The following is a 25,511-nucleotide window of genomic DNA, read 5'->3' as shown; positions in this document are numbered from 1 at the left end:
AGATCAAAGGTACTAAAATGGAACTAAAAATTAAAAATATTTTGTAAAAAAATATCGATAACAATATTTTCTACAGAAAATATTATCAAAGACTTTTTGACGTTAAAAATATAAAATTAAATTAACAAGAATATTTTTTTCTATAAAAAATAATGTTTTAGTTGGAATGTGGGAAAATATACACCCAGCAGCCAAGAATTCTTTTCTATTATTTTTAAATAATATAAATATTTAAATTTAAAATATTTCTTTCCTTTTTATACCCTTCACCACACTGTGGTACAGGGTATTATGTCTTTGTGCATATGTTTGTAACAGGCAAAAATAATCGAGATAGACCCATGGTTCCTTTTGAGAATATCCATAGAATCACTTTCTGAGTCGATTTATGCGTGTCCGTCCGTTCATGTATTTTTGTTAACGAAGTACAGGTCGCATTTATGATCCGATTTGGATGAAATTTAGCAGAGGTCACTTAATTGGCCCAAGGACGAACGCTATTGAAATTGGGAAAATCCGTTCAGATTTAGATATAGCTCCCATATATATTTTCGCCCGATTTAAGGTAAATGGTGTTCCAAAGTCCCTATATATCTTTCGATTTCCACGAAATTTGACACAGCGTAATGAATAGGGTCTAGAATGATGTGTGTTAAGTTTCCTGAAAATTGGTTCAGATTTAGATATAGCTCCTATATATATCTTCGTCCGATTTAAGGTAAATGGTGTACCAAAGTCCCTATATATTTTTCGATTTGCACGAAATTTGGCATAGCGTAATGAATTAGGTCTAGAATGATGTGTGTTAAGTTTCCTGAAAATCGGCCCAGATTAAGATATAGCTCCCATATATATTTTCGTCCGATTTAAGGTAAATGGTGTACCAAAGTCCTTATATATTTTTCGATTTGCACGAAATTTGGCATAGCGTAATGAATTAGGTCTAGAATGATGTGTGTTAAGTTTCCTGAAAATCGGTTCAGATTTAGATATAGCCCCATACATATCTTCGTCCGATTTAAGGTAAATGGTGTACCAAAGTCCCTATATATCTTTGATTTGCCCGAAATTTGGCATAGCGAAATGGATTAGGTCTAGAATGATGTGTGTTAAGTTTCCTGAAAATCGGTTCAGATTTAGATATAGCCCCATACATATCTTCGTCCGATTTAAGGTAAATGGTGTACCCAAGTCCCTATATATCTTTGATTTGCCCGAAATTTGGCATAGCGAAATGAATTAGGTCTAAAATGATGTGTGTTAAGTTTCATGAAAATCGGTTCAGATTTAGATATAGCTCCCATATTTATTTTCGCCCGATTTAAGGTAAATGGTGTACCAAAGTCCCTATATATCTTTCGATTTGAACGAAATTTTGCATAGCGTACTTAATTAAGTCTGGAATAGTGCACGTTAAGTTTCGTGAAAATAGGTTTGGATTTACATATATCTCCCATATAAATTTTCGTCCGATTTAATTTAAATTTTGTACCAAAGTCCCTATAGATATTTCGATTTGCACAAAATTTGGCATAGTGTACTGAAATGAGTTTGGAGTGATGTGTGTAAAGTTTGCTGAAAATTGGTTCAGATTTATATATAGCTCGCTCCTATATATTTTTCTTCCGATTTTATGTAAATTGTGTCATTCTTATTGAAATCGGTTCAGATTTTGATATAGCTTATACATATATATTTTCATCCGATTTTACCCAAAATTGACACAAATTTTAAACAACGAACTAAAGTTTTGAAATGTGGAAAGTTTTGAAATCAGTTCAGATTTGGATAGAGCTTTCATATATATTTTCGCCCGATTTTAGGAAATTTTATCCCATTGTAAGAAGCAACTTTATCTATGAACAAATGAATTATTTAGTATAGGTTGCAGAATTCGACGTCTGTTAGCATTCATCTGTTGAATATACCCAAACTGGTGAAGGGTATCATATAGTCGGCCCCGCCCGACTTTACTACTTTCCTTATTGGTTTATTTATATATATTTTTTTTTAATTTTTATTTTATTCTATTTTTTTATTTTAAATTTTTTTTATTCTTTTTTTTAATTTTAAATTTTATTTTATTGTATTTTTTTATTTTTATTTCTTTTATTTTTTTATTTTTTTATTTATTTTTTTTTTTGGTACAACATTTGTTTTCAATAATTTGCTGGTTGGTATAGGTCTCTTAATCTCCTCAAGAGTATTGCTTAATTTCACTTTGACAAAAATACTAGTTGCCCTCAAGTATTTTGAAAAAAATCCTCAAAAAATCAAAGTGACAAATACTTGATATGATAATGAAAATTGTAAGGTAAGGGCCACCTCTTCCCCTCTTTTGCAATTGATTACAAATATTTCCAATACGAAAATTTGGTGAGCTCTCTTCGTCAGTACTTTTAAAAATAATAATTATTTATTTATATTTCTTTCAAAGTTCAAAGTCTTATCAATTCCCCTGCTCTATTACACAGTTCATTTAATGTCTGACTGTATGTCTCTCATGTCTGTCGGTTCGTCGACACACATTTGTCAGATCATCATAATACAAATATGGGCGATTGTAACAAATGTGGTGGCACATGGTGTGATCTTTCTACGCATTTTTTTGATGAATTCGTATTAATAACATAAGTGAGTGAGTGAATGAGTGAGCGAGAGTGCGTGTGTGCCCATTATCAAGACACTTGAGGACTGGGGGGCCTTGGGTCTTGTCAGTTCAACAATTGCGTTTTTATGGGTCACAATTTGTAGTTAAGAAATAAAATAAAACACACACACATTATAATAAATGTTTTTCATTCTATTAAAAAATCTTTTCACTTTTTATTAGATTTTATTTTTTTAGTACCGTTGAGATTTTGAAAACACAAAAAAATAAAATAAAATAAATAAATCTGTTATTATCATGTTGGAAATCAGAACTGATTTTGATGATAAGGAAAGTAGTAAAGTCGTGCTGGGTCGACTATATGATACCCTTCACCACTTTGGGTATATTCAACAGATGAATGTAACAGACGTCGAATTCTGCAACCTATACTAAATTTTTTATTTGTTCAGATATAGGGTTGCTTCTTACAATGGGACAAAATTACCTAAATTTGTGTCAATTTTGTGTAAACTCGGACGAAAATATATATGTAGAAGCTATATCAAAATCTGAACCGATTTTAATGAGAATGGCAGAGGTTAACTTATATTAACTACAGTTTATTGTACAAAATTGTGTGGCAATCGGACAAACTTTGGGTCTTTAGTGCACAATTTACATAAAATCGGAAGAAAAAATATTTAGGAGCTATATATAAATCTGAACCGATTTTCAGGAAATTTTACACACATCACTCCAGACTCATTTCAGTACACTATGCCAAATTTTGTGCAAATCGAAATATGTATAGGACTTTGGTACACCATTTACATTAAATCGGACAAAAGTTTATATAGGAGCTATATGTAAATCCAAACCGATTTTCACGAAACTTAACGTGCACTATTCTAGACTTAACTAAGTACGCTGTGCCAAATTTCGAACAAATCGAAAGATATATAGGGACTTTGGTACACCATTTACCTTAAATCGGACGAAGATATATATGGGGCTATATCTAAATCTGTACCGATTTTCAGGAAACTTAACACACATCATTCTAGACCTAATTCATTACGCTATGCCAAATTTCGTGCAAATCGAAAGACATATATAGGGACTTTGGTACACCATTTACCTTAAATCGGACGAAGATATATATGGGGCTATATCTAAATATGTACCGATTTTCAGGAAACTTTGCACACATCATTCTAGCCCTAATTTAGTACGATGTACCAAATTTCGTGCATATCAAAAGATATATCATTACATTAAATACACCATTTACATAAAATCGGACGAAAATATATATGGGAGCTATATCTAAATCTGGACCGTTTTTCAGAAAACTTAACACACATTATTCTAGACCTTATTCATTACGCTATGCCAAATTTCGTGTAAATCGAAATATATATAGGAACTTTGGTACACTATTTACATTAAATCGGACGAAAATATATATAGGAGCTATATCTAAATCTGAGCCGATTTTTCCCAATTTCAATAGGGTTCGTCCTTGGGCCAAATAAGTGACGTATGCCAAATTTCATCCAATTCGGATAATAAATGCGACCTGTACTTTGTTTACAATTTAACATGGAGAGACAGACAGGCGGACAGACAGACAGACAGACGGACGGTCGGACATGCATAAATCGACTTAAAAAGTGATTCTATGCATATACTCAAAAGGAACCATGTGTCTATCTCGTGTCCTTTTACCTGTTACAAACATATGCACAAAGACATAATACCCTGTACCACAGTGTGGTGAAGGGTATAAAAATATTTACATGAAAGAAAAATATTAATTTTTAGGGATTATAACGACGATCAAAGTAGCGGTAAAAATGGAAACCATAAGCGATATCAAATACAGGGCTGACAACTTTTTTGGATACCATCATTATAATCCCAGTCTTTATAAACAATTTAAATTTTACATTTTTTCTTTTGATTCCGACTTAAAATGAATTTATCAAATTTATATGTAAATTAACCCTTCCCATAACTACAAAAACCTCAGTCACAGCAACTCCCCTTCCCAGCCATCCCTTCCTTCCTCCCTCCCTCTCTCCCTCACATATATGTAAATACCAAACAATTCTATTTGATAAAATATTTTACGTATTTATTTATTTATATTTTCCCACTCTGTTCGCGGAAGTGGAGCACAATTTGTATTATTATATGTATTTATTACTTCTTTGATTTATATGTAAACATACAGACAATAAATGCAAATATGTGCACACACATACATACATATACACACATATGTAAATGTGCATTTGGTTACAATTGAAATGCACATTGTTTCCATTCTTCTATAAGATGAATGTTTACAGACAAACAAAACAACAAAAAAAAAACTGCACGATTTTCAAATCAAATAAAAGTTTGAGGTTGAAAATTCACACAACAACCTTTGTTGTTGTTGTTTTTATTTCCATTATTTCAATTGAAGTGAATGTGTTTAGTTTTCAATTTATATCAATTTGTTTTTTTATTATTATTTACATAGAAGTTAAATGATTTTAAAATTCTAGGGAAAAAAGAAAAAAAACTAAATAAGAAATAGGGAAAACATATTGAAGAATATCTATGACAGAATTTCAAATAGAAAAAGTAGTTATCGATAGGTATTGCTACAAAAAGTAAAAAAAAACTATTGTTATCGATACCATATTCTATAAAAATCGACACCATAGTCTAATCAACACATTGGATCATAAAATTGTTGTCGATTGTCTGTAAAGAATATTTCTTTTGATGACATTTTTTTGGTTTTTTTTTGATTGAAATAATTATCGACAAGGTTTTCTATAGAAAATATTGGTTTCGAAAATAATTTTTACAATAATTCGGATATCAACGGGAGTTATCGGTTAGATTTTCTGTAGAAAACTTCGTTTTCGGTTAGATTTTCTATAGATAACATTGTTATCGACAATGTTTTCAATAGAAAATATTGTTATCGAATGGTTGTTATTATTGACAATGTTTTCTATAGAGAATATTGTTATCGATAATATTTTTTATAGAAAATATTATTATCGATAATACTTGCTAGTGAAAGTTTTGTTATCGACTAAATTTTCGGTAGGAATTATTGGTATTAATACGATTTTCTTTACAAAAAAGTATTTATTGATAACATGTTCTATCGAAAATATGATTTTTTTAAAGAAAATATTGTTATTGTTAGTTTTTTCTGTTAAACATATTGTTATCGTTTACATTTTGTATAGAAAATATTGTTATCGGTAATCTTTTCTACAAAAATGTTGTTATCGGTAATGTTTTACAGGTAATTTTTTCTACAGAAAATATTGTTATCGGTGATGTTTTCTTTTCCAAATATTGTTATAGTTAATATTTTCTATAGAAAATATTATTATCGGTAATGTTTTCCATAGAAAATATTGTTATCGGTAATGTTTTATATAGTAAATATGGTTATCGGTAAAATATTGCTATCTGTAACATTTTCTATTGAAAATATTTTTATCGGTAATGTTTTCGATAGAAAATATTGTTATCGGTAATGATTTCCATAGAAAATATTTTTATCGTTAATATTTTCTATAGAAAATAGTGTTATCTTTAATATCTTCTATAGAAAATATTGTTATCGGTAATGTTTTCTACAGAAAATATTGTTATCGGTAATGTTTTTCATAGAAGATATCGGTAATGTTTTATATACAAAATATCGTTATCGGTAATGTTTTCTACAGAAAATATTGTTATAGGTAATGTTTTCTATAGCAAATATTGTTATCGGTAATGTTTTCCATAGAAAATATAGTTATCGGTAATGTTTTCTATAGAAAATGTTGTTATCGGTTATACTTTCTACATAAAATGTTGTTATCGGTAATGTTTTCTATAGAAAATATTGTTATCGGTAATGTTTTCTATAGGAAAAAATTTTATCGGTAATGTTTTATATAGAAAATATTGTTATCGGTAATGTTTTCTATGAAAATATTACTATAGTTCATTTTTTCTATAGAAAATATTTTTATCGGAAATGTATATCATAGAAAATATTGGTGTCGGTAATATGTTCTATAGAGAATATTGTTATCGCTAATGTTTTTTATGAAAATATTGTTATTGGTAATATTTTACATAGAAAATACTGTTATCGTTAATATTTTTTATAGAAAATATAGTTAACGGTAATGTTTTCTATAGAAAATTTTGTTATCGGTATATTTTCTATAAAAAATATTGTTATCGGTAATGTTTTATAAATACAATTTTTTATCAGTAATATTGTTATCGCTAATGTTTTCTATAAAATTATTGTTATCGGTAATATTTTACATAGAAAAATATTGTTATCGGTAATATTTTACATAGAAAATATTGTTATCGGTAGTATTTTCTATAGAATATATTGGTATCGGTAATGTTTTCCATAGAAAATATAGTTATCGGTAATGTTTTCTATAGAAAATATTGTTATCGATAATGTTTTCTATAGAAAATGTTGCTATCGGTAATGTTTTTCAAAGAAGATATTGTTATCGGTAATGTTTTATATACAAAATATCGTTATCGATTATGTTTTAAATAACATATTGTTATCGGTGATGTTTTCTATACAAAATAATAAATTTTCTATAGGAAATTTTTTATTAGTAAAATTTAATGAAGAAAATATTTTTATCGATTAGGTTTTCTATAGAAAACATTAATGTCAATCATACAATCTGTAACAAATATTGTCATCGGTAATATATTCTATTAATATCGAAAATGATTTTATTACTTTTTTTCTAAAAAATAAATTAAACATTTTTTTGAGTATAGAATTATGCGTGTCCCTTTTACCCCTGTGAATTATCTCACCTAGCAGATGATGCAATAATGACCCAACTAACTTCCCGTCTGCCCAAAATTTTATTGCATTTTGGGTTGTCATCATCGACATGATAACAGCAACATTACTCTAAATAAATATTCAACTATTTCTCCGACCACTTTCCAAATATGGAATTATAACGTTACCAAAATTTACGTGCCATTAAATGGTAATTTATATGGTGTCGCGATTAGTTGATTTGCACTCGTGGTATCGATTTCCAAAACACCAATCAACAACAATTCCCTATTTAAGATTTAATTATTACGCCAACGTCGCAATTTTTTTATGCGTTTAATTCAATTTGGCACACAATGTGGCGAATTTTTAATTTAGTTTAATTTTCGGATTTTTTTATTATGTTGTTGGCCAGATGATTGGATGATTATCTAACTCTGTTTGAAGTAGCAAAAATAAAAAAAGTAAACCACAACATTACAAAAATGTTAATGGGGTTTTTTAAGACGATTGGGTTTTTAAAATTCCAATCACATATTGTTTTTTTTGTGGACAACACCCATTCAGTGAACGCGAACCGTGGGTGTGTGGAGAGAGAAATGTAATAACAACAACAATGGCCAAGTGTTATTGGCCAAGACAAGAACAGCATGTCTTGAAACGGTATTCCTCCATGCTGGTGATGACCGATATTAAATGCACAAGACAAAGCCACCCGCCGATTTTATACAATTGTGGAAACGCCGAACGAACGAATGAATGATTCAGTGTATTCAATTACTCAAATAATTATGTTTTCTCTTGACCAGGCATGTTTTCGATAGCTTGCTTTTAGTTGTCGATAATGTGTTTTAAATTTTCTTTGTTTTCTGTTTTATTCTAAATGCAATCGCCTTTGATTGTATTAAAATAAATAACAGTAAATAATTTTGTATATTCTCCATTTTCATTAAATTGTTACCACGACCACTGCCACCAATGGTCGTGGTAATTGATGCACGTGTCAATGCACTCCATTGATGTGATGAACATATGCATTTAATGTGTGTGGTCACGTTTAACCCCCCATTAGTGATGGGGGAATGCCGGAAGTTGATGGAATGAAATTTTTTTAAATAACTAATTTACAAATACTGGGTTCTTGCAACATTGCCCAGAATTTTTATGTACCCCGTTGATTTGAAAATTGATTTTTTTTTAATTTTGTCGATAACACAATTTTCTACAAGAATTAATAAAAAATATTTTTTATAAAAAAATCTAATTTTTTTATAAAAACATTTATGTATTTTTTATGGAATACACAATCGATAAACATGTTTTCTGTAATGACATAATTTATAAAGGAATTTTTTTTATAGAAATTTTATCGATAACCATTTTGTGTAGAGAAATCAATTTCTATAAATAACAATTTCTATGGAATCATCATCGATAATTTTTTTTATAAAATATTATCAATAACGATATTTTCTATTGAAAGTACTGGTGATAAAAATATTTTCATTGTAAAAAATATCTATTTTCTTTAAAAAGTTTAATCGATAACAATGGTTTCTATAGAAAACATTATCGATAACACATTTTCTCTAGAAATTGTTATCGATAACAAAATTTTCTTTAGGAAACATTAAAATAACAACATTTTCTATAGAAAAAATGACCGATAACAATATATTTTCTATAAAAAATAATAACCGATAAACATTTTTTAGAAAACTTTTCCGATAAAAAATATTATCATATTATTGTATAGAAAATCATTTCGATCAATAAAATTTACAATATTTTCCGTAGAAAATATAGTCGGTGAGAATATTTTCTATAAAAGTTGTTAACGATAACAATATTTTGTATGGACAACATTACCGATAACCACATTTTCTATTGAAAACATTATAGATAACATTATTTTCTATCGTAAATATTACCGATAACAATATTTTCTGTGGAAAACATTATCGATAACACTAATTTCTACAGAGAACATTACCGATAACATTATTTTCTATAGTAAAAATTACCGATAACAATATTTTCTGCAGAAAACATAACCGACAATATTATTTTCTATAGTAAACATCGCAGAAAACAATATTTTCTGTAGAAAACACATCGATAACAATATTTTCTATAGAAAACACAAACTATAACAAAATTTTCTATATACAGCATACCCAATAATAACATTTTCTATAGAAAACGTTGCCGATAATAATATTTTATGTTAAAATATGCCCACAATATTTTCTATATTGAAGACAATATTTTATATTGTAAACATTATCGATAACATAATTTTTAATAGAAAACTTAAACGATAACAACATTTTATATTGAAAACAGAACCGATAACAATATTTTCTATGGAAAACATGGCCGATAACAACAGTTTCTATGGGAAACATTGCCGATAACAATATTTTTACAGAAAACATTTCCGATAACATCTTTTTCTTATAGAAAATATGACTGAAAATGACTTTTTCTATAGAAAACATAACCGATAACAACTTTTACTATACAAAATATGAAAGATAATGACATTTTTTTATAGAAACCGTTACCGATAACAATATTTTCTATAGAAAACATTACCGATAACAATTTGTTTATAGAAAATATGAACGATAATGACTTTTTCTATAGGAAACGTTGCCGATAACTATATTTTTTATAGTTAACATGAACGATAAAAAATTTTTTTATAGAAAATACGAACGATAACAACATTTTCTATAGAAAACATGAACTATCATTTTTATTTTCTATATAGAAACGCTACCGATAACGATATCTTCTATATAAAACATAACCGATAATATTTTCTTTTAAAAAATGACGACAACAATATTTGTATTGAAAGCATTATCAATAACAATATTTTCTAAATAGAACACGCTACCTATAACCATATTTTCTATTGAAAACACAACCGATAAAAATATTTTCTATAAAAAAAAACATGACTGATAATAAAATTTTCTATAGAAAACGTTATCGATAACAATATTTACAATATTTTCTATTGAAAAATTACCGATAACAATATGTTCTATAGAAAACATGACAGGTAACAATATGTTCTATAGAAAGCATGACAGGTAACAATATGTTCTATAGAAAACATGACCTATAATAATATTGTTATAGAAAAATTAGTCAATAACAATAATAAATATATATATAACCGCTTTACTATGAACAAATTCTGTCGATGAACACTTTCTATAGAGAAGAATATCAATAAAAACATATTTTTTTATAGAAAATGTTTTCAATAATACAGGGTTGCCCATATTCAACGGACCCATCTGGCAACGCCATAACATTTGACAGAGATGTCACATCGCTTAATGACATACCGCGTTTGAAGCATCAGTCCAAGCAGATTTTTACCATGAACCAATACACGCCACGCGAGCGCTCTGAAATAGTTGAAATTTACATTCAACAGAAGAAGTCAATTGTGAGAACTCAACGTGCTTTTAAAACATTAAAAAATGTGAGAAGTGCGCCTTCTAAGAACACTATTAAGCGTTTATACGAAAAATTTTCGACTGGTAAGGCTCTTTCTATTCCGAAGAGGCCATATAAAAGTCGACCAAGGTGATCGGCCGAGAATATCGCTGTCGTACGAGCCAGTGTTGAGAGGTCCCCAAGAACATCCCAAAAACGCCGTTCTCAGCAGTTGGGCATGGCTCAGTCCACTTTACAACGGATTATTCGCATTGATTTGCTGCATTTCAATTGACGCAAAGAATGTTGCCTGCGGACAAGCCTCGTCGATTGGAATGGGCCCCAAGAGTCATCGAAATGGCCGAAGATGACGAGCAATTTTGGAACAAAATTATCATGTCCGATGAAGCCCATTTCACATTGAATGGGACCGTAAATAAGCAAAATTGCCGTTTTTACGCCACTGAAAATCAAGTGGTGCATCTTCATGACGAAAAAGTCACAGTTTGGTGCGACGTTAGTGCGAAAAAGGTCATTGGGCTGTTTTTCTTCCAAAATGAAAATGACCATGCTGTTACCATCAATCAGGAGCATTATCGCGACATGATGACCAATTTTGTGATGCCAATTATTCGTCGAAAGCGTATGAGGCACACAAGTCGCATAACAATCGATTTTCTGAAGAATTTGTTTCCGGGCCGTTCGATGTCGAAAAGTGGTGATTTGGACTGGCCACCGCGTTCGCCCGATTTGACGCCGCCTAACTTCTTCTTGTGGGGATATTTGAAGTCAAAGGTTTACGTTAACAAGCTAAGGGCCGTAGAAGAGCTCAAGGACAACATTCGTGAATAAATAGCCGCTATTCCGGCCGAAATTTTGGCAAAAACGATGGAAAATGCAGCAAAAAGGACACAATACGTCATCAACGCCAGAGGCGGCCATTTGAGAGATATCATATTCAAAAATTGATGTAAACAAATCTACTTGGAACAAATTAAATGATTAACATTGCCAACCGCCAAATTTTTATTTTTTTCTTTGATTTAAAAAAAAAACATGGGTCCGTCAAATATGGGCAACTCTGTAATATTTTATATAGTAATTTTTTTAATAAAAAAAAAATTCTATAACAATATATCATAGTAAAAATCACTTCTATATTCATTATGAATTTACTTTTCAATTATATTAACAAAAAACCAAATACTTCGAATCCCACATTATTATCTCTTAATAGGGTTCAATAACGTTCGGATTGCATTGTTTGCTTGTGTGTAATCTGCTTCTAGCTATGCTTTATTATTATTATCAACAAATCAAATTTTGTTAAGAAATTCTCTACCAAGGTATTTTTTGTTTGTTTTATTTTTCTTTTATAAATAAATCATGAGTAGCGGTATGTAATTAATACGATTTTTTTTTAATTTTACATTGATAAAAATTAGATTTATCTATCACAGTGAGTGTTTCACTGATTATAGCCGTGTGTCTTTGTGGTGCTGTAAAAAATTAATCTCAAGGTCAAACTGAATATTTATTTTATCTTGCTGTTTTCTTTGAAAACTTTCAATTTCATTTATTTTTTTTTGTTTTTGTTTTGACGTTTGCATTGTAGGACAACTTAACAAAAAATTGCAGACAATAAAACCATCTAATTATGGTGGTCTCTGCTGTATATAATTGCGTTTGGATCGGTTCGGCGCGGTTGTCTATTTTCAAGGGTCTAATTATGAACTCAAAATAATAACGCATGCAATCGCACATAATTATGACATCAATGTTGTGTTGTGGTGTGTCAGTAAGTTAATGACTAAGGTTGTAAAAACCACGCAGAAATGAAAAAAAGACATTGAACTTTATTGCAGATTTATTTAATTTGGACAATTTTTTTGGGGGTATAGCAACAGCTGATAACAGTGTGTGTGTGCCAAGAAACAATATATATATATATATATATATATATATTGTTATCGATATCAAAATTTTCTATAGAAAATTTTATCGATTACAAAATTTTCAATACAAAATTTTATCGATAACAAAATTTTCTATACGAACTATTATCGATAACTAGAATTTATATATGAAATATTATCGATAACAAGATTTTCTATAGAAAATATTATCGATAACAACATTTTCTAACGGAAATATTATCGATAAGAAAAATATTTATAAAAAATGTTATCGATAACAAAATTTTTTTTAAAAAATGTTGTCGAAAAAATATTTTCTATAAAAATATTATCGATAACAATATTTCCTATAGAAAATATCATCGATAATAAGATTTTCTATAGAAAATATTATCGATAACAAAATTTTCTAAAGAAAATATGATCGTTAAGAAAAATATTTATAAAAAATGTTATCGATAACAATAATATTTTCTATAGAAAATATTATCGATAACAATATTTACTATAGAAAATATTATCGATAATAAGATTTTCTATAGAAAATATTATCGATAACAAGATTTTCTCTAGTAAATATAATCGGTAAAAAGATTTTTTTTATAAAAAAATCGATAACAATATTTTGGGTAAAAAATCTTGTCGATAGCAATATTTCTGTAGGGAACATTATCGATACAATATTTTCTATTGAAAATATTATTGATATCAATATTTCCTATAGATAATATTATCGATAACAATATTTTCTATAGAAAACCTTATCGATAATAAGAATTTCTATAAAATATTTTATCGATAACAATATTTTCTACAGCATACCTTATCGATAACAAGGTTTTCTATATAAAACCCTATCGTTTATAAGAGTTTCTATAGGAAATCTTATCGATAATAATTTTTTTTATAAAATATCACATCGATAACATATTTTTTTATAGAAAATTTTATCGATAAATAGGCTAACTTTTTCTTTTTATAGAAAATATTATCTATAAGAAGATTTTCTATGTAAACCTTATGCATAACAAGATTTTCTATGAAAATATCGATAATATTTTCTATAAAAATCTTATCGATAAACATATTTTCTAAAAGAAATCTTTTCAATAATATTTTCTATAAAAAATCTTATTGATAATATTTTCTATAAAAAAATCTTATTGATAATAATATTTTCTATCGATAAAAGCATTTTCTATCGAAATCTTATCGACAAAATAAATTTTTGTTGAAAAATTTATCGGTTACAACCCTTTTTCATAGAAAATCGTGTCCATCATATTAGCTCCTATTGATACGTGTGTCGATAAAAATATTATCTATACAAAGTCTTGTGTCGATAATAATGTTTTCTAGTGAAAATATTATCGATACCAAATTTTTCTATTGAAAATCCTAACGATAACAATATTTTCTATAGAAAATCATATCGGTAACATTAATGTCTATAGAAATTAGTGTCGAGAACAATTGTTTCTATTGCAAATATATTCGATACAATGAATACTATGTCGATAACAATATTTAAAATATTATCGATAACTAAATGTTGTATTGGAAATCATATAGATAACAATATTCTTTATAGAAAACATTGCCAAAATATAGATAATCTTACAGTAACGATATTTCAATATTTTTTTCCGATTTCTGATAAGTCATTTATCGATTTTAATATTTTCCTTATAACATGTTATCGATAACAACAATATACTAATTTGAAATTCTCCCTTCTCTTCTCTTACATTACAGTGATTCTGTACAATCATATTCCTTTGTACTCACAACAGATGATTCCAAATGGCGATTTGGATTTTGCCGACACGATCCAAAAACCGAATCGACAATGGTCATTATTACACTCTTGCCATGGCATGATACATTTTTAAAACTGTTAGCATTATTAGCGGAGCTACGGAGGACCGATCCAAAAGAATTTCAAAAATTTTTAACCGATGCCTACAACAGTGGAGTACCCGGTGTGGGTAGCCCCGTCAAATTGTTTTATAGTCAGGATCTAAGTGTAAGAAAAAAATAAAATTGTATATATATTTATAATCGAAAACATAATTATCGTACTTTATTGTTTTTAGCCATTTATATTCGAAAGGCCCAAACCTTTTCAATTGCCAAGTATACCAGAAAATGTAAGTTTGTGTTTTGAATTTTGGGAATTTTGGTTAATAAGTTCTTTTTTTGTCTTACAGCACAATTTAAATCTGTATTATAATTTTGTGGATCCAAAGAATATGATTGCGGTATTTGCAGCCATGCTGGCCGAGAGACGTATCATTTTTACCTCCAGACGTTTGGATCGTTTGTCTTCCTGTATACAGGCGGCCAATGCCTTTCTCTATCCGATGGTGTGGCAGCATATTTTTATTCCAGTGCTGCCTATGAAGCTCAAAGATTATTTAAGTGCACCCATGCCATATTTAATAGGAGTGCCACATTTGGTATTAGAAACGGTAAATAATCGGAAAATAATAATTTCAAAAATTTTATTGATAAGTTTTGCTACAGAAAGTTATATTGTCGGTACGGACTTTTTTATCTAAAATATTGTTATTAATACTTTTTATATAGAAAATATTGTTATCGATAAAACTTCTATAGATAATTTAGTAATTGAAAATATTGTTATCGATAATGTTTTCCGCAGAAAATTTTGTTATCGATAATGTTTTCTATAGAAAATATTGTTATCGATAATTTTTTCCACAGAAAATATAGTTATCTGCAATGTTTTCCGCAAAAAATATTGTTATCGGTAATGTTCTCCACAGAAAATATTGTAATTGATAATGTTTTCTATAGAAAATATTGTTATCGGTAATGTTTTTCAAAGAAGATATTGTTATCGGTAATGTTTTCCACAGGTAATGGTTCTATAGAAAATATTGTTATCGAAAAAGCTTTCTATAGAAAATGTTGTTATCGATAATGTTTATATTGAAACTATTGTTATCGATAATGTTTTCTATAGAAAATATTGTTATTGTTTTCTATAGAAAATATTGTTATCGGTAATGTTTTCCATAAAAAAATGCTGTTATCGGTAATGTTTTTTTACAAAATATATTGTTGTCGATAGTTTCTTCCGTAGAAAATACTGTTATCGGTAATTGTTTCTGTAGAAAATATTGTTATCTGTAGTGTTTACCATAGAAAATACTGTTATCGGTAATGTTTTATATAGAAAATATTGTTATCGGTAATATATTCTGTAGAAATTATTATTATCGATAACGTTGTCTATGGAAAATATTGTTATCGATTACGTTTTCCATGGAAAACATTGTTATCTATTAATTTTTTTTTGTAGAAAATATTGTTTTCTATAGGAAATTTCGTTATCGGTTATGTTTTCCATAGGAAATGTTGTTATCGGTAATGTTTTCTCTAGAAAATTTTGTTACCGTTATTGATTTTTATACAAAATATTGTTATCGATAATGTTTTCTGTAGAAAATGTTGTTATCGATTATGTTTTCTATAGAAAATATTTTGTTCAAAAATATGGAAAATGTTTATATCGGTAAAGTTTTCAATGGAAAAATATTGTTATCGGTAATGTTTTCTATAGAAAATATTGTTAACAGTAATGTTTTCTATAGAAAATGCTGTTGACAGCGAAATTTGCTATATAAAATGTAGTTATCGGTATTATTTCTTGTTGGAAATAGTGTTATCGATCATATGTTTCTATAGAAATTTTTGCTATGGAAAATTTTATATATAAAATATTGTTATCGATTATTTTCCTATAGAATAAATTGTTATTGATAATTAGTTTTATTGTTATCTTTAGTTTTTGTCTATTGATAATATTTTTACCGATAATTTTGTGTGTACAAATATGGTAATCGATAAAATTTCCTATTGAAAATTAAGTCATCGTCAAAAAATCGTTATCGATAGTTTTTTTTACAAACAAATAAAGAATATTTAATGAATCTTTTCGTTCTCCCACTTTCAGATGACCCCCGAAGAATTGGGCGAAGTTGTTACCCTAAACTGTGATACGAAAATTTTCGATAGTCCCTTCGATGATGTCCATGCCATGCCAGCCGAAATTGTTTCCCAACTAAAGAAACAACTTAGTCATTCGCATCAGCATATGGGCGATCGTGTATCGAAAATATTTCTTGGTGTTTTGGTACAATTAATTGGAGGCTATCGTGATGCTGTGGAATTTCGTGAAACTGGCAAAACCTTCAATCGAGAGAAATTTATCGAATCACGGCCGTCACATTTGCGACCGTTCCTAACGAAAATGATGGAATTACAAATATTTCAACAATTCATCGATGAACGTTTGGAAATGATGAACACGGGGTTGGGTTTCTCTGATGAATTTGAACAGGAAACGGTGCGTTATGCGGAAAAGCTAAAGAAACGTGGTCGTTTTTATCAGCTCAAGGAGAAGGTGAGATTATTTGTGGATTTTGATTGTCCGATTATATATATGCGCATTGCAGGTTTTTGTAGGAATCTAAATTAAATTCATTACCCTTTTTGCGTGTGTGTGCGTGTCGGTCATATTTATATTGGGGGCTTTTGGTTTAGTCATTGGCTTTTATCGCAGACTTAAGCATGTATATACATACTACTCATTTGCACATAATTCAGAAAACCACACACATATTTTGCTACAACGACAAAAACGAAGTAACCGGATTTTTTTTTTGCTTAAAATTATATTCGAATTATTTTTGCTGGGAATATAAAACTTTCTAAGGCATTTAGGATATCACAATGTTAGAATTTGCTTTAATAAACAAATTTTTTATTTTTAAGATTTTAAATGGGCTGGTAAATGAATACCAATGCTTGTTAAGGTTTGTAACTTTGCACATATATATTTGAAGATTTAAAGAGGAAGAAAAATAATTTACAAAAAAATTTTGTTGTTGTTTTGTTGTTGTTTTTTGTGATCAAAGAAAAGTCCTTATTTTTGATGGCGGGCATGATAACTCCTCACTGTTATTTTTAACGGTGTTAGAAAGAGTGTTGGCTCTCGTATAATTAGGATTATTGACTTCGCTCTAAAATTAACAAAATGGCGGACCTTTGTTTTTATTAAAATTTTTTGACCAAAAACCAAGTTAAAAAATAAGGAAGATCTTCATCGATTGGCTTTATCCTATTTCATACGATAGCTATACACTCACAGAGAAACGTGTAAAAATTTGAAATCGATTGGGTTATTCGTTTTTGAGCTATCGTGCCCGCCATTCGCAAAAAAATGTTTAGAGAAAAACGCGTTTAAAGTTTGAGAAGCCCTTCAGCCGTCACTTGATATTGACACAATAAATCGGCTATATCTTCAAGAGTTCTTGAGATTTTTACTTGAAATTTTGCAGGGACATTCTTGAATTGGTGTAGATTGGAATTAAGTCAACAAAAATTTTGACCCCGAGAATGGGGGGGGTCCCCTTAATAAACAAATATAGTTGCTGCCAAAATGTTTCCATTTCATACCCCCCGAAAAATTATTCTTAGTTGCGCCAAGTCTTTTTTGTTTCTTAATTATTTTATGTTTTAATTTATTTTCAACTAATTTCCTTTGTTATTTTTATTGTATTGTGTTCTTTATAATTATTTTGTTTCTTTTTTAATATTGTTTTTATTAATTTCTTACAGTATTATGTGGGAAAACATGGTCTAATTAGAGTTTTCACTAAGCGAACCTACACTATTAATCCAACCTAATGTAGAACCACACCTCCACACAAACAAAACAGAAAAACCACAAAACAGTTTCAAAACTGTATTTCGAAAAATACAAATAATTCCAACATTTTACTTAAACTCTCTCAACAATTGTCCATCCAACCGTACTGTGATCTACAAAGACAAACTCAAATTCCCTCCTATATTATTAATTTCATCACAAACAAACGAAAGACCAAAAAAAAAAAAAAAAAAAGTTCGTAAATTTTGTAAATCTATTTTAAGTACCCTTTTAATTTTAATTTTGTTTCCTAACAATAACTACTTTTTTCTTTGTTTTGTAGTTTTTCCCAAGCATATTTTAGTTTTTATACTAACATTGTTGTTGAGGGGCGGGTTTAGTGGTTAAAACTTTTATTTGTTCTTAACGACTAGTGAATAGTAAGTCAGCACTTTTTCCATTACGTAGAAATGCACCCTAACAATGTAGATAATTTTGTTATTTTAATTTCAAATTGTTTTTAATTTTATTTATTAATTTTAACATAGGGGTTCATTTAATCGTCTCTTAATACCATGATTATCTTTAATTAGAATTTAAAAGATATTGTTACTACAATATATTGAAAATATTGTTATCGACTGTGAGAAACAGTCTGCAGCTTCTTCACTTGGAGACCATTCACGGCGAATAGTTGAAATATAGAATACATTAGATTGAGGAAAAAGAAATCCATTTTTATATGAACTTTAGGACATTATTTCACATGCTTCGGAATGTCCGATTTGGGCCAAATATACACCGTTTTGTTGTATGATTTGTTGCCATTTTAAAGGTTACTTCTTAAAATGCCTCTGTCATAGAAGTCCTGCGCTCTATTTGCAAAAAACTCTGATAGTCGATTTTCACAATCCCCCCTAGATACAAATTTTTTATCATTAAAGAAATTTTGCAATGCAACTTCCCAACCAAGCTCCCAAAGTTTCAGGCAAGTCACTGTAGATGTGTGTGGCCTAGCGTTGTCCAGGAAAATTCGATCCATCCTATTTTTTTTCTGTTAATTGGTGTGGCACCCAAACATTGAACTTCTTTTTGAATACTGCTTTGTATATATGGTTGATTATTGTCGATTTTTAGCTCCTGGGAGATGTTACGACTGCTAACATGCCGATCAACTTCGACAATTTCTCCGATTTTATCGACATTTTCGACGACTTTTTCCCCAACCTAATATATAGAAGTTGTTGTTGTAGCAGCCCTATTGCTTCTACGCAACGGGTTGAGGTGACAGACGTGGGCCGAGTAAGATTCGAGTCGTTTCGGATCATAGACCCCTATATAGAAGTAGTGATTGTCGCTGATTCTACCATAAGGATCGGATTGCGGTTCCACACCTTTGTCAGAGGCATGGGCTTCGTCGACTCTACTAATTTGCTCGTTTCCCGATTTACCTTAGAAGTTTGGCCAACCAACTATTTATTTTGGGAGGAAAATTCTCTCCATCTGGAGCTCTTGATGAAAAGTGTGCGGATAGGTTATTTCGAATTTCCCTACAATTTCATCTTACACCTGATGTGGTGAAATTCCCTCTCCGAAAGCAAGTTTGCATCTCGTCCTACCAACTTGCGAAGATACGATGACGTTTATAGTGCTTCGCACCAGATGCATATCGGGAAGTTCCGATCTTTGTGTCGCTGACCGTTATCGAGATCTCGTTAGATTCCCCAGATGCATCTCGGGCAATTCCGACCTTCGTTTCGCTCACCGTTGTCGGGTTCTTGTTAGATTCCCCCGTCGAAGATTGGTTCAGTTACAGTCTGCCTCTGAAGCTTATTGTCCGCATGTGCCGTCACAGGACCAGACAAAGTCAGATTTGTCTTCGGTTGGACAACAAGATTTACACTCGTTAGAACCACAACAATCTTCCTGAGTAGACATGGCCGGGATTACCGTGGTGTCCAGCTCATCCTAAGTTAGGGTTAGATTTTTTAGTAGTTCCTGCGGGAGTATGTCCCCACTTTGATCTTCCGGTACAAGTCTGTCCAGCTGATCGAAGAGTTGCTAAGGGTCCCATGTAGGTCGTAGCCGCCCAAAACTGCGTTCCTGTCCGTCAATCTTTCTGAGTAGACTTGGCCGGAATTACCGTGGTGTCCATCTCATCATCAGTTAGGGTTAGCTTTTGTAGCAGTTCCTCCTGGAGTATGTCCCCAATATGCTCTTCCGGCACAAGTCTGTCCAGCTGATTGAAGAGCTCGCTAAGGATACCATGTACGTCGTCCCCGCCAAAAACTGTGGTCCTGTCTATCGAAGACTGTTTTTTGCTAGTCTTGACTAAATCCCTGCAATGTAGCTTTATTTTTCCTGTTCTTTTTTCCATCTTAGTCAACTATTTAAGGGAACTACCCCAGTCCGGCTAAATTGTCCTAGGTCGGTTTCAACCCTGCAAATCGTAGATTCCTCCTCCTAGTGGGAGATTCGGATTTATGATCCGAATGAGATGAAATTTGGTGCAACCCTCTTATTTGGCCCTACTGAAATTGAAGAAAATCTGTTCAGATTTACATCTAAATCTCATTTATTTTTTCATCCGGTTTGATGCAAATGGCACATCAAATTCCCAAGGTATGTCCGATGGAGACGTAATTTGGCATAACGTACTGAATTGAGTCTAGAATGATGTGTGTTAAGTTTCGTTGAAATCGGTTCAGATTTAGATATAGCTCCCATATATATTTTCGTCAGATTTAAGGTAAATGGTGCATTAAAATCCCAAGGTATGTCCGATGGAGACGAAATTTTGCATAGCGTATGGAATTGAGCATAGAATATAGTGTGTTAAGTTTCATTAAAATCGAATCGGATATAGATCCCCTATATATTTTTGTCCGATTTTATGTAAATGGCGCACCAAGCTTCCAATGTTAGTTCGATTGAAACTAAATTTAGCATAGCGTATTGATTTGAGTATAGAATAATGTCTGTTGAATTTCATTGAAATCGGATCAGATTTAGATATAGCTCCATATATATCTTCCGATTTTATCTAAATGGTGCACCCACGTTTTTAAAAAATTAATTTTTTTTTCCGATTCCATTTCAATAGTCCCCCAGAGATATGTCTGTTCTATCCACAGAATATTATTATTATTTATTAATTTGGTGAAGGTGGAATATGATGATGAGATACGCGACCGCTACTATTTACTTATTTACGCTGCTTATCATATCATTCATGCTTGGGTTACATATTTAAATTGTACTTATTACTGTTATTATTGGTATTATTATTTCTTATAATTACTATTATTTATTGGGGAAATAATTTTAAGGCCATTTCACTGACCATTACACCAATCACACATACCATCAAGGTTAATGTCAAGCATCATTTATAATTATCATTTTTAAATAATTCGAGACAAAAAATCACAATAATTCCATCAACATTAATTTTATAAAGTATTTCAAGCAAATAGAATTAGTAAGCAAATAATTTTCATATATATTTTTATTTTTTCTCTATATTCTTTTCATATTTATTGTGTAACTACTGTAATACGGTGCGGAAACGACAATACAACGTACGCTCGATCGATCGCTTGTTCGTTGACGAATATAAACAAAATATTGCCTACTACTACTCTGCTTGTTGTTTGCTATACACACACATTCTTCACAACAACAACAATAATAAAAACACATACACATCCTACCGAAAAACCAATTGCATCATTATCCCCTTTTAAATGTCCTTTCCCAAAAAACATTGCATCATCTTACAAAATATATATCCAAAACAATCGAAATCAAAACAAAACATAATTCACATTTTTGCAGACTAATCCTGCTGTTAAGTCCGCTGTAAAATCGGTGAGTGGTATTAAAAAAAACAATCAAACATACAAAACGTATATGTATTTAGTTTTATATATCGTTATAGTATCAGTATTGTTATTCGTATGTATTTCTCTTTCATTAGTGGTAGTAATGATAATTGTATTGTATTAACTCTCTAGAGCTTGTCAAGTATTTGTAAAATTTAACATCACAACTAAAAATCGTTATATATCAGCCTATTTCATTACCATTATTAATAAAAAGTAATACTAATCTCAAATAAATCCTTATTATTATCCTCCTATCCTTTCCCACAAACAAAACGATTCTCAATATTAACCTTCATTTTTGTATTATCCTTTCTTTCCCTATTTTGCATATTAATCAACAACAACCACCAACCACATCGAAAATTCCGTGATCAAAAAATCTGAATTAGGTCAAAGAAAGTTCTCGTGTGGCCAAGCACGCCTACAAAGATCTCAAATCGAAATTACGTGATATAACACCACCAAATCCGTCATCATCCTCACATTTACATCACAACCACCACAACAACAACAATTTCCGTTCCCACCTCAATTCGAATACACCACACGATCGTTTGGATGGTGTCAGTGTCGGCAGCGGTTATGTAACCTCATCGAGTGGCAACAGTAAAGATTCCTCGAAATCGTTGAAAACCTATTTGGGACGCCATTCGGCACCCAGTTCACCTGTGTTCTGCAAACGCATTGGTAGCTCATCGGCTGCCGTATTCCAATATGCTCCCAAAGATCAAATCAGCAATGCTTCACAACATCTGCGCCGCGGCCCAACGGCGCTGGCCATGTCAAATTCCAGTACGCACATACAGTCGAATGGTTATGCGAAATCTTCTCCGATTTCTTTTAATCACAATCATCATTTGGCTTCATCTCCTACCATTAGTCCGGCGAGTTCGTTGTGTTCGTCGGAAATGAATTTGTCACAGGAATTGCAAAATCATCCGCTGTTCAAGTCACCCATTGTGGATCGAAGTGTAAGTATACATTTTTGAGTATGTGTGTAATGGCTATACATACCTACATTTATATGTTTATTTATTAAACGTTTTCGCGCATATTACATATATACATTTTTTATATAAATGTTAAATGTGTGTTGTTTTTTTATATTTGTTTCGTTGTGAGCTTTGTCCACGTGTTTGTGTGCGTCCTTGTTTATAGACTATTTTATGTTGGTTATAATTATTATATATAAAATTATAAACAAATTTTTTTAGGTTAGGTTTAGAAAATTACATATTTTTATATATAGTATAGGAATAGCTTATCTATCTAGCTATAAAATAGCTATAGCTATAAAATCGACAACAAAAATAATACAAGGTTCAGAGAATATTGTAGTGGAACAGAAGTTTGAATTTCGGTGTCAAAATCTTTGCATACTTTTAGGAGGATTTTTAAAAAAATACCCTACTTCACATCTGGGGTACAGGGTATTATGTCTTTGGGTATTTGTAAAAGGCAAAAGGAAACGAGGTAGACACAAGGTTCCTTTTGAGAATATGCATAGAATCAGTCTCTGAGTCGATTTATTCATGGCCATCTGGCCATTTTAAATTGTAATTTGTAAGTCGTAATTAGTATTCGAATGAGCTGGAAATTGGCAAAGGTCATTTATTTGGCTTAAGGATGAACCCTATTGAAATTGGTGAAAATCGGTTCAGATTTCAAAATAGCTCTCATATAAACTATCGTCGGATTTGGTGTAAATGGAGCATCAAACTTCCAAGGTTTGTCCGATTGAGACGTAATTTGGCACAACGTACTGAATTTAGTATAGAATCATGTGTGTTAAGTTTCGTTGAAATGGGTTCAGATTTAGATATGCTCCCATATATATTTTCGTCCGATTTAAGGTAAATGGTGCACCAAAGTCCCTATATATCTTTCGATTTCCACGAAATTTGGCACAGCGTTTTGAATTAGGTCTAGAATGATGTCTGCTAAGTTTCGTTGAAATCGGTTCAGATTTAGATATAGCTCCCATATATATGTTCGTCCGATTTTATGCAGTGTTTGCCTGATGAGGACGAAATTTGGAATATCATACCGTATTTAGTCCATAACAGTGTGTTAAGTTTCATTTAAATCGCAACAGTTTTAGATATACCTCTCATATATATTTTCATCCGATTTCATGTAAATGGTGCACAAAACATCCAAGGCTTGTCCGATTGATACGTAATATGGCATAATGTATTGTATTGAGTCTAGGATGGAGTGTGTTAAGTTTTATTGAAATCGGATCAAATATAGATATAGCTCCCATATATATATATATATATATATTTTCGTCCGATTTTATGTAAATGGGGCACTAAACTCCCAGTGTTTGTCTGATTAAGACGAAATTTTACTTGTGTTTAGTGTCGTGAAAATTGGTTCACATTTAGATATAGCTCCCATATATATTTCCGTCCGATTTTATTTAAATGACACACCAAATCCCCTATATTTATTTCGATTTTCACGAAATTTTGCATGACGAATTATATCGAGGCAAGAATGATATCTGCTAAGATTTGCAGAAATCGTTTCAGTTTTAGATATAGCTCCAATATATATGTTCGATCGATTTTATACAATTACGAATTAAGTCTATAATGATACTTGTTAACATTAAAACAGTTCGATTTAGATATCGGCTGTCCATTTTTCTTCAAATTTCATCAGAATTAGTTTAACTTCTATACATATTCTGAAGCCATCTAATCTAAATTGTTCTCCAAAAGACTTACGTTTATCCGATTCACTTGAAAAGTAGCATAGCCCTAAAAACGTATATCAAGTATGGTTTAAATCTATTCAGATTTAGATATAGCTCCCATATATAGTTTGTCTAATTTAAATATTTTTAAATATATTGTTTATTGTATCTGAACTTTTGTTGCACTGCCATCTTCATATGTATTTGTTGCAAATTGTCTCACACGGAAATATTGTTCCCTGGTCCTTCAATATAGATAATGCTTTTTTCAATTTTTGGTAATAGATGTGATTTGTTTCAAAAATAATTTTTGATTTCAATGAAATCAATTTAAGCAAATTTTTCTTTTTTATTTCATGTTTGGTTGTTTATTTCTCTAATCATTTTTTGTGAACGATCAGATACAAATTGAAGAACAATTGGGTCTGAGAA

General features: G+C 30.4%; 1 protein-coding gene across 4 annotated transcripts in view; it reads left to right on the top strand.

Moving 5' to 3' along the window:
* The window catches only part of LOC133326872 (DENN domain-containing protein 1B), a 66,911-nt gene that overhangs the window by 27,416 nt on the left and 13,984 nt on the right, over positions 1 to 25,511 (top strand). For 2 of the 4 annotated variants that reach the window (XM_061535481.1, XM_061535480.1), the window contains exons 3-8: positions 14,564 to 14,834; positions 14,905 to 14,958; positions 15,019 to 15,279; positions 16,791 to 17,240; positions 22,326 to 22,358; positions 22,765 to 23,346. In XM_061535481.1, the coding sequence (XP_061391465.1) occupies positions 14,564 to 14,834; positions 14,905 to 14,958; positions 15,019 to 15,279; positions 16,791 to 17,240; positions 22,326 to 22,358; positions 22,765 to 23,346 (1,651 nt within the window). Of the gene's footprint in view, positions 1 to 14,563; positions 14,835 to 14,904; positions 14,959 to 15,018; positions 15,280 to 16,790; positions 17,241 to 18,457; positions 18,539 to 22,325; positions 22,359 to 22,764; positions 23,347 to 25,511 lie in introns of those variants that run through there. The other 2 variants (XM_061535482.1, XM_061535483.1) reach the window with 2 other exon arrangements.

The sequence above is a fragment of the Musca vetustissima genome, unplaced genomic scaffold (assembly GCF_032173495.1).
Source record: "Musca vetustissima isolate MV318-11 ecotype Yass unplaced genomic scaffold, APGP_CSIRO_Mvet_v1 utg4512, whole genome shotgun sequence".
Lineage (NCBI taxonomy): Eukaryota > Metazoa > Arthropoda > Insecta > Diptera > Muscidae > Musca > Musca vetustissima.
The sequence above is the reverse complement of the archived record's forward strand: the minus strand, read 5'-3'. Positions and strand labels throughout refer to the sequence as shown.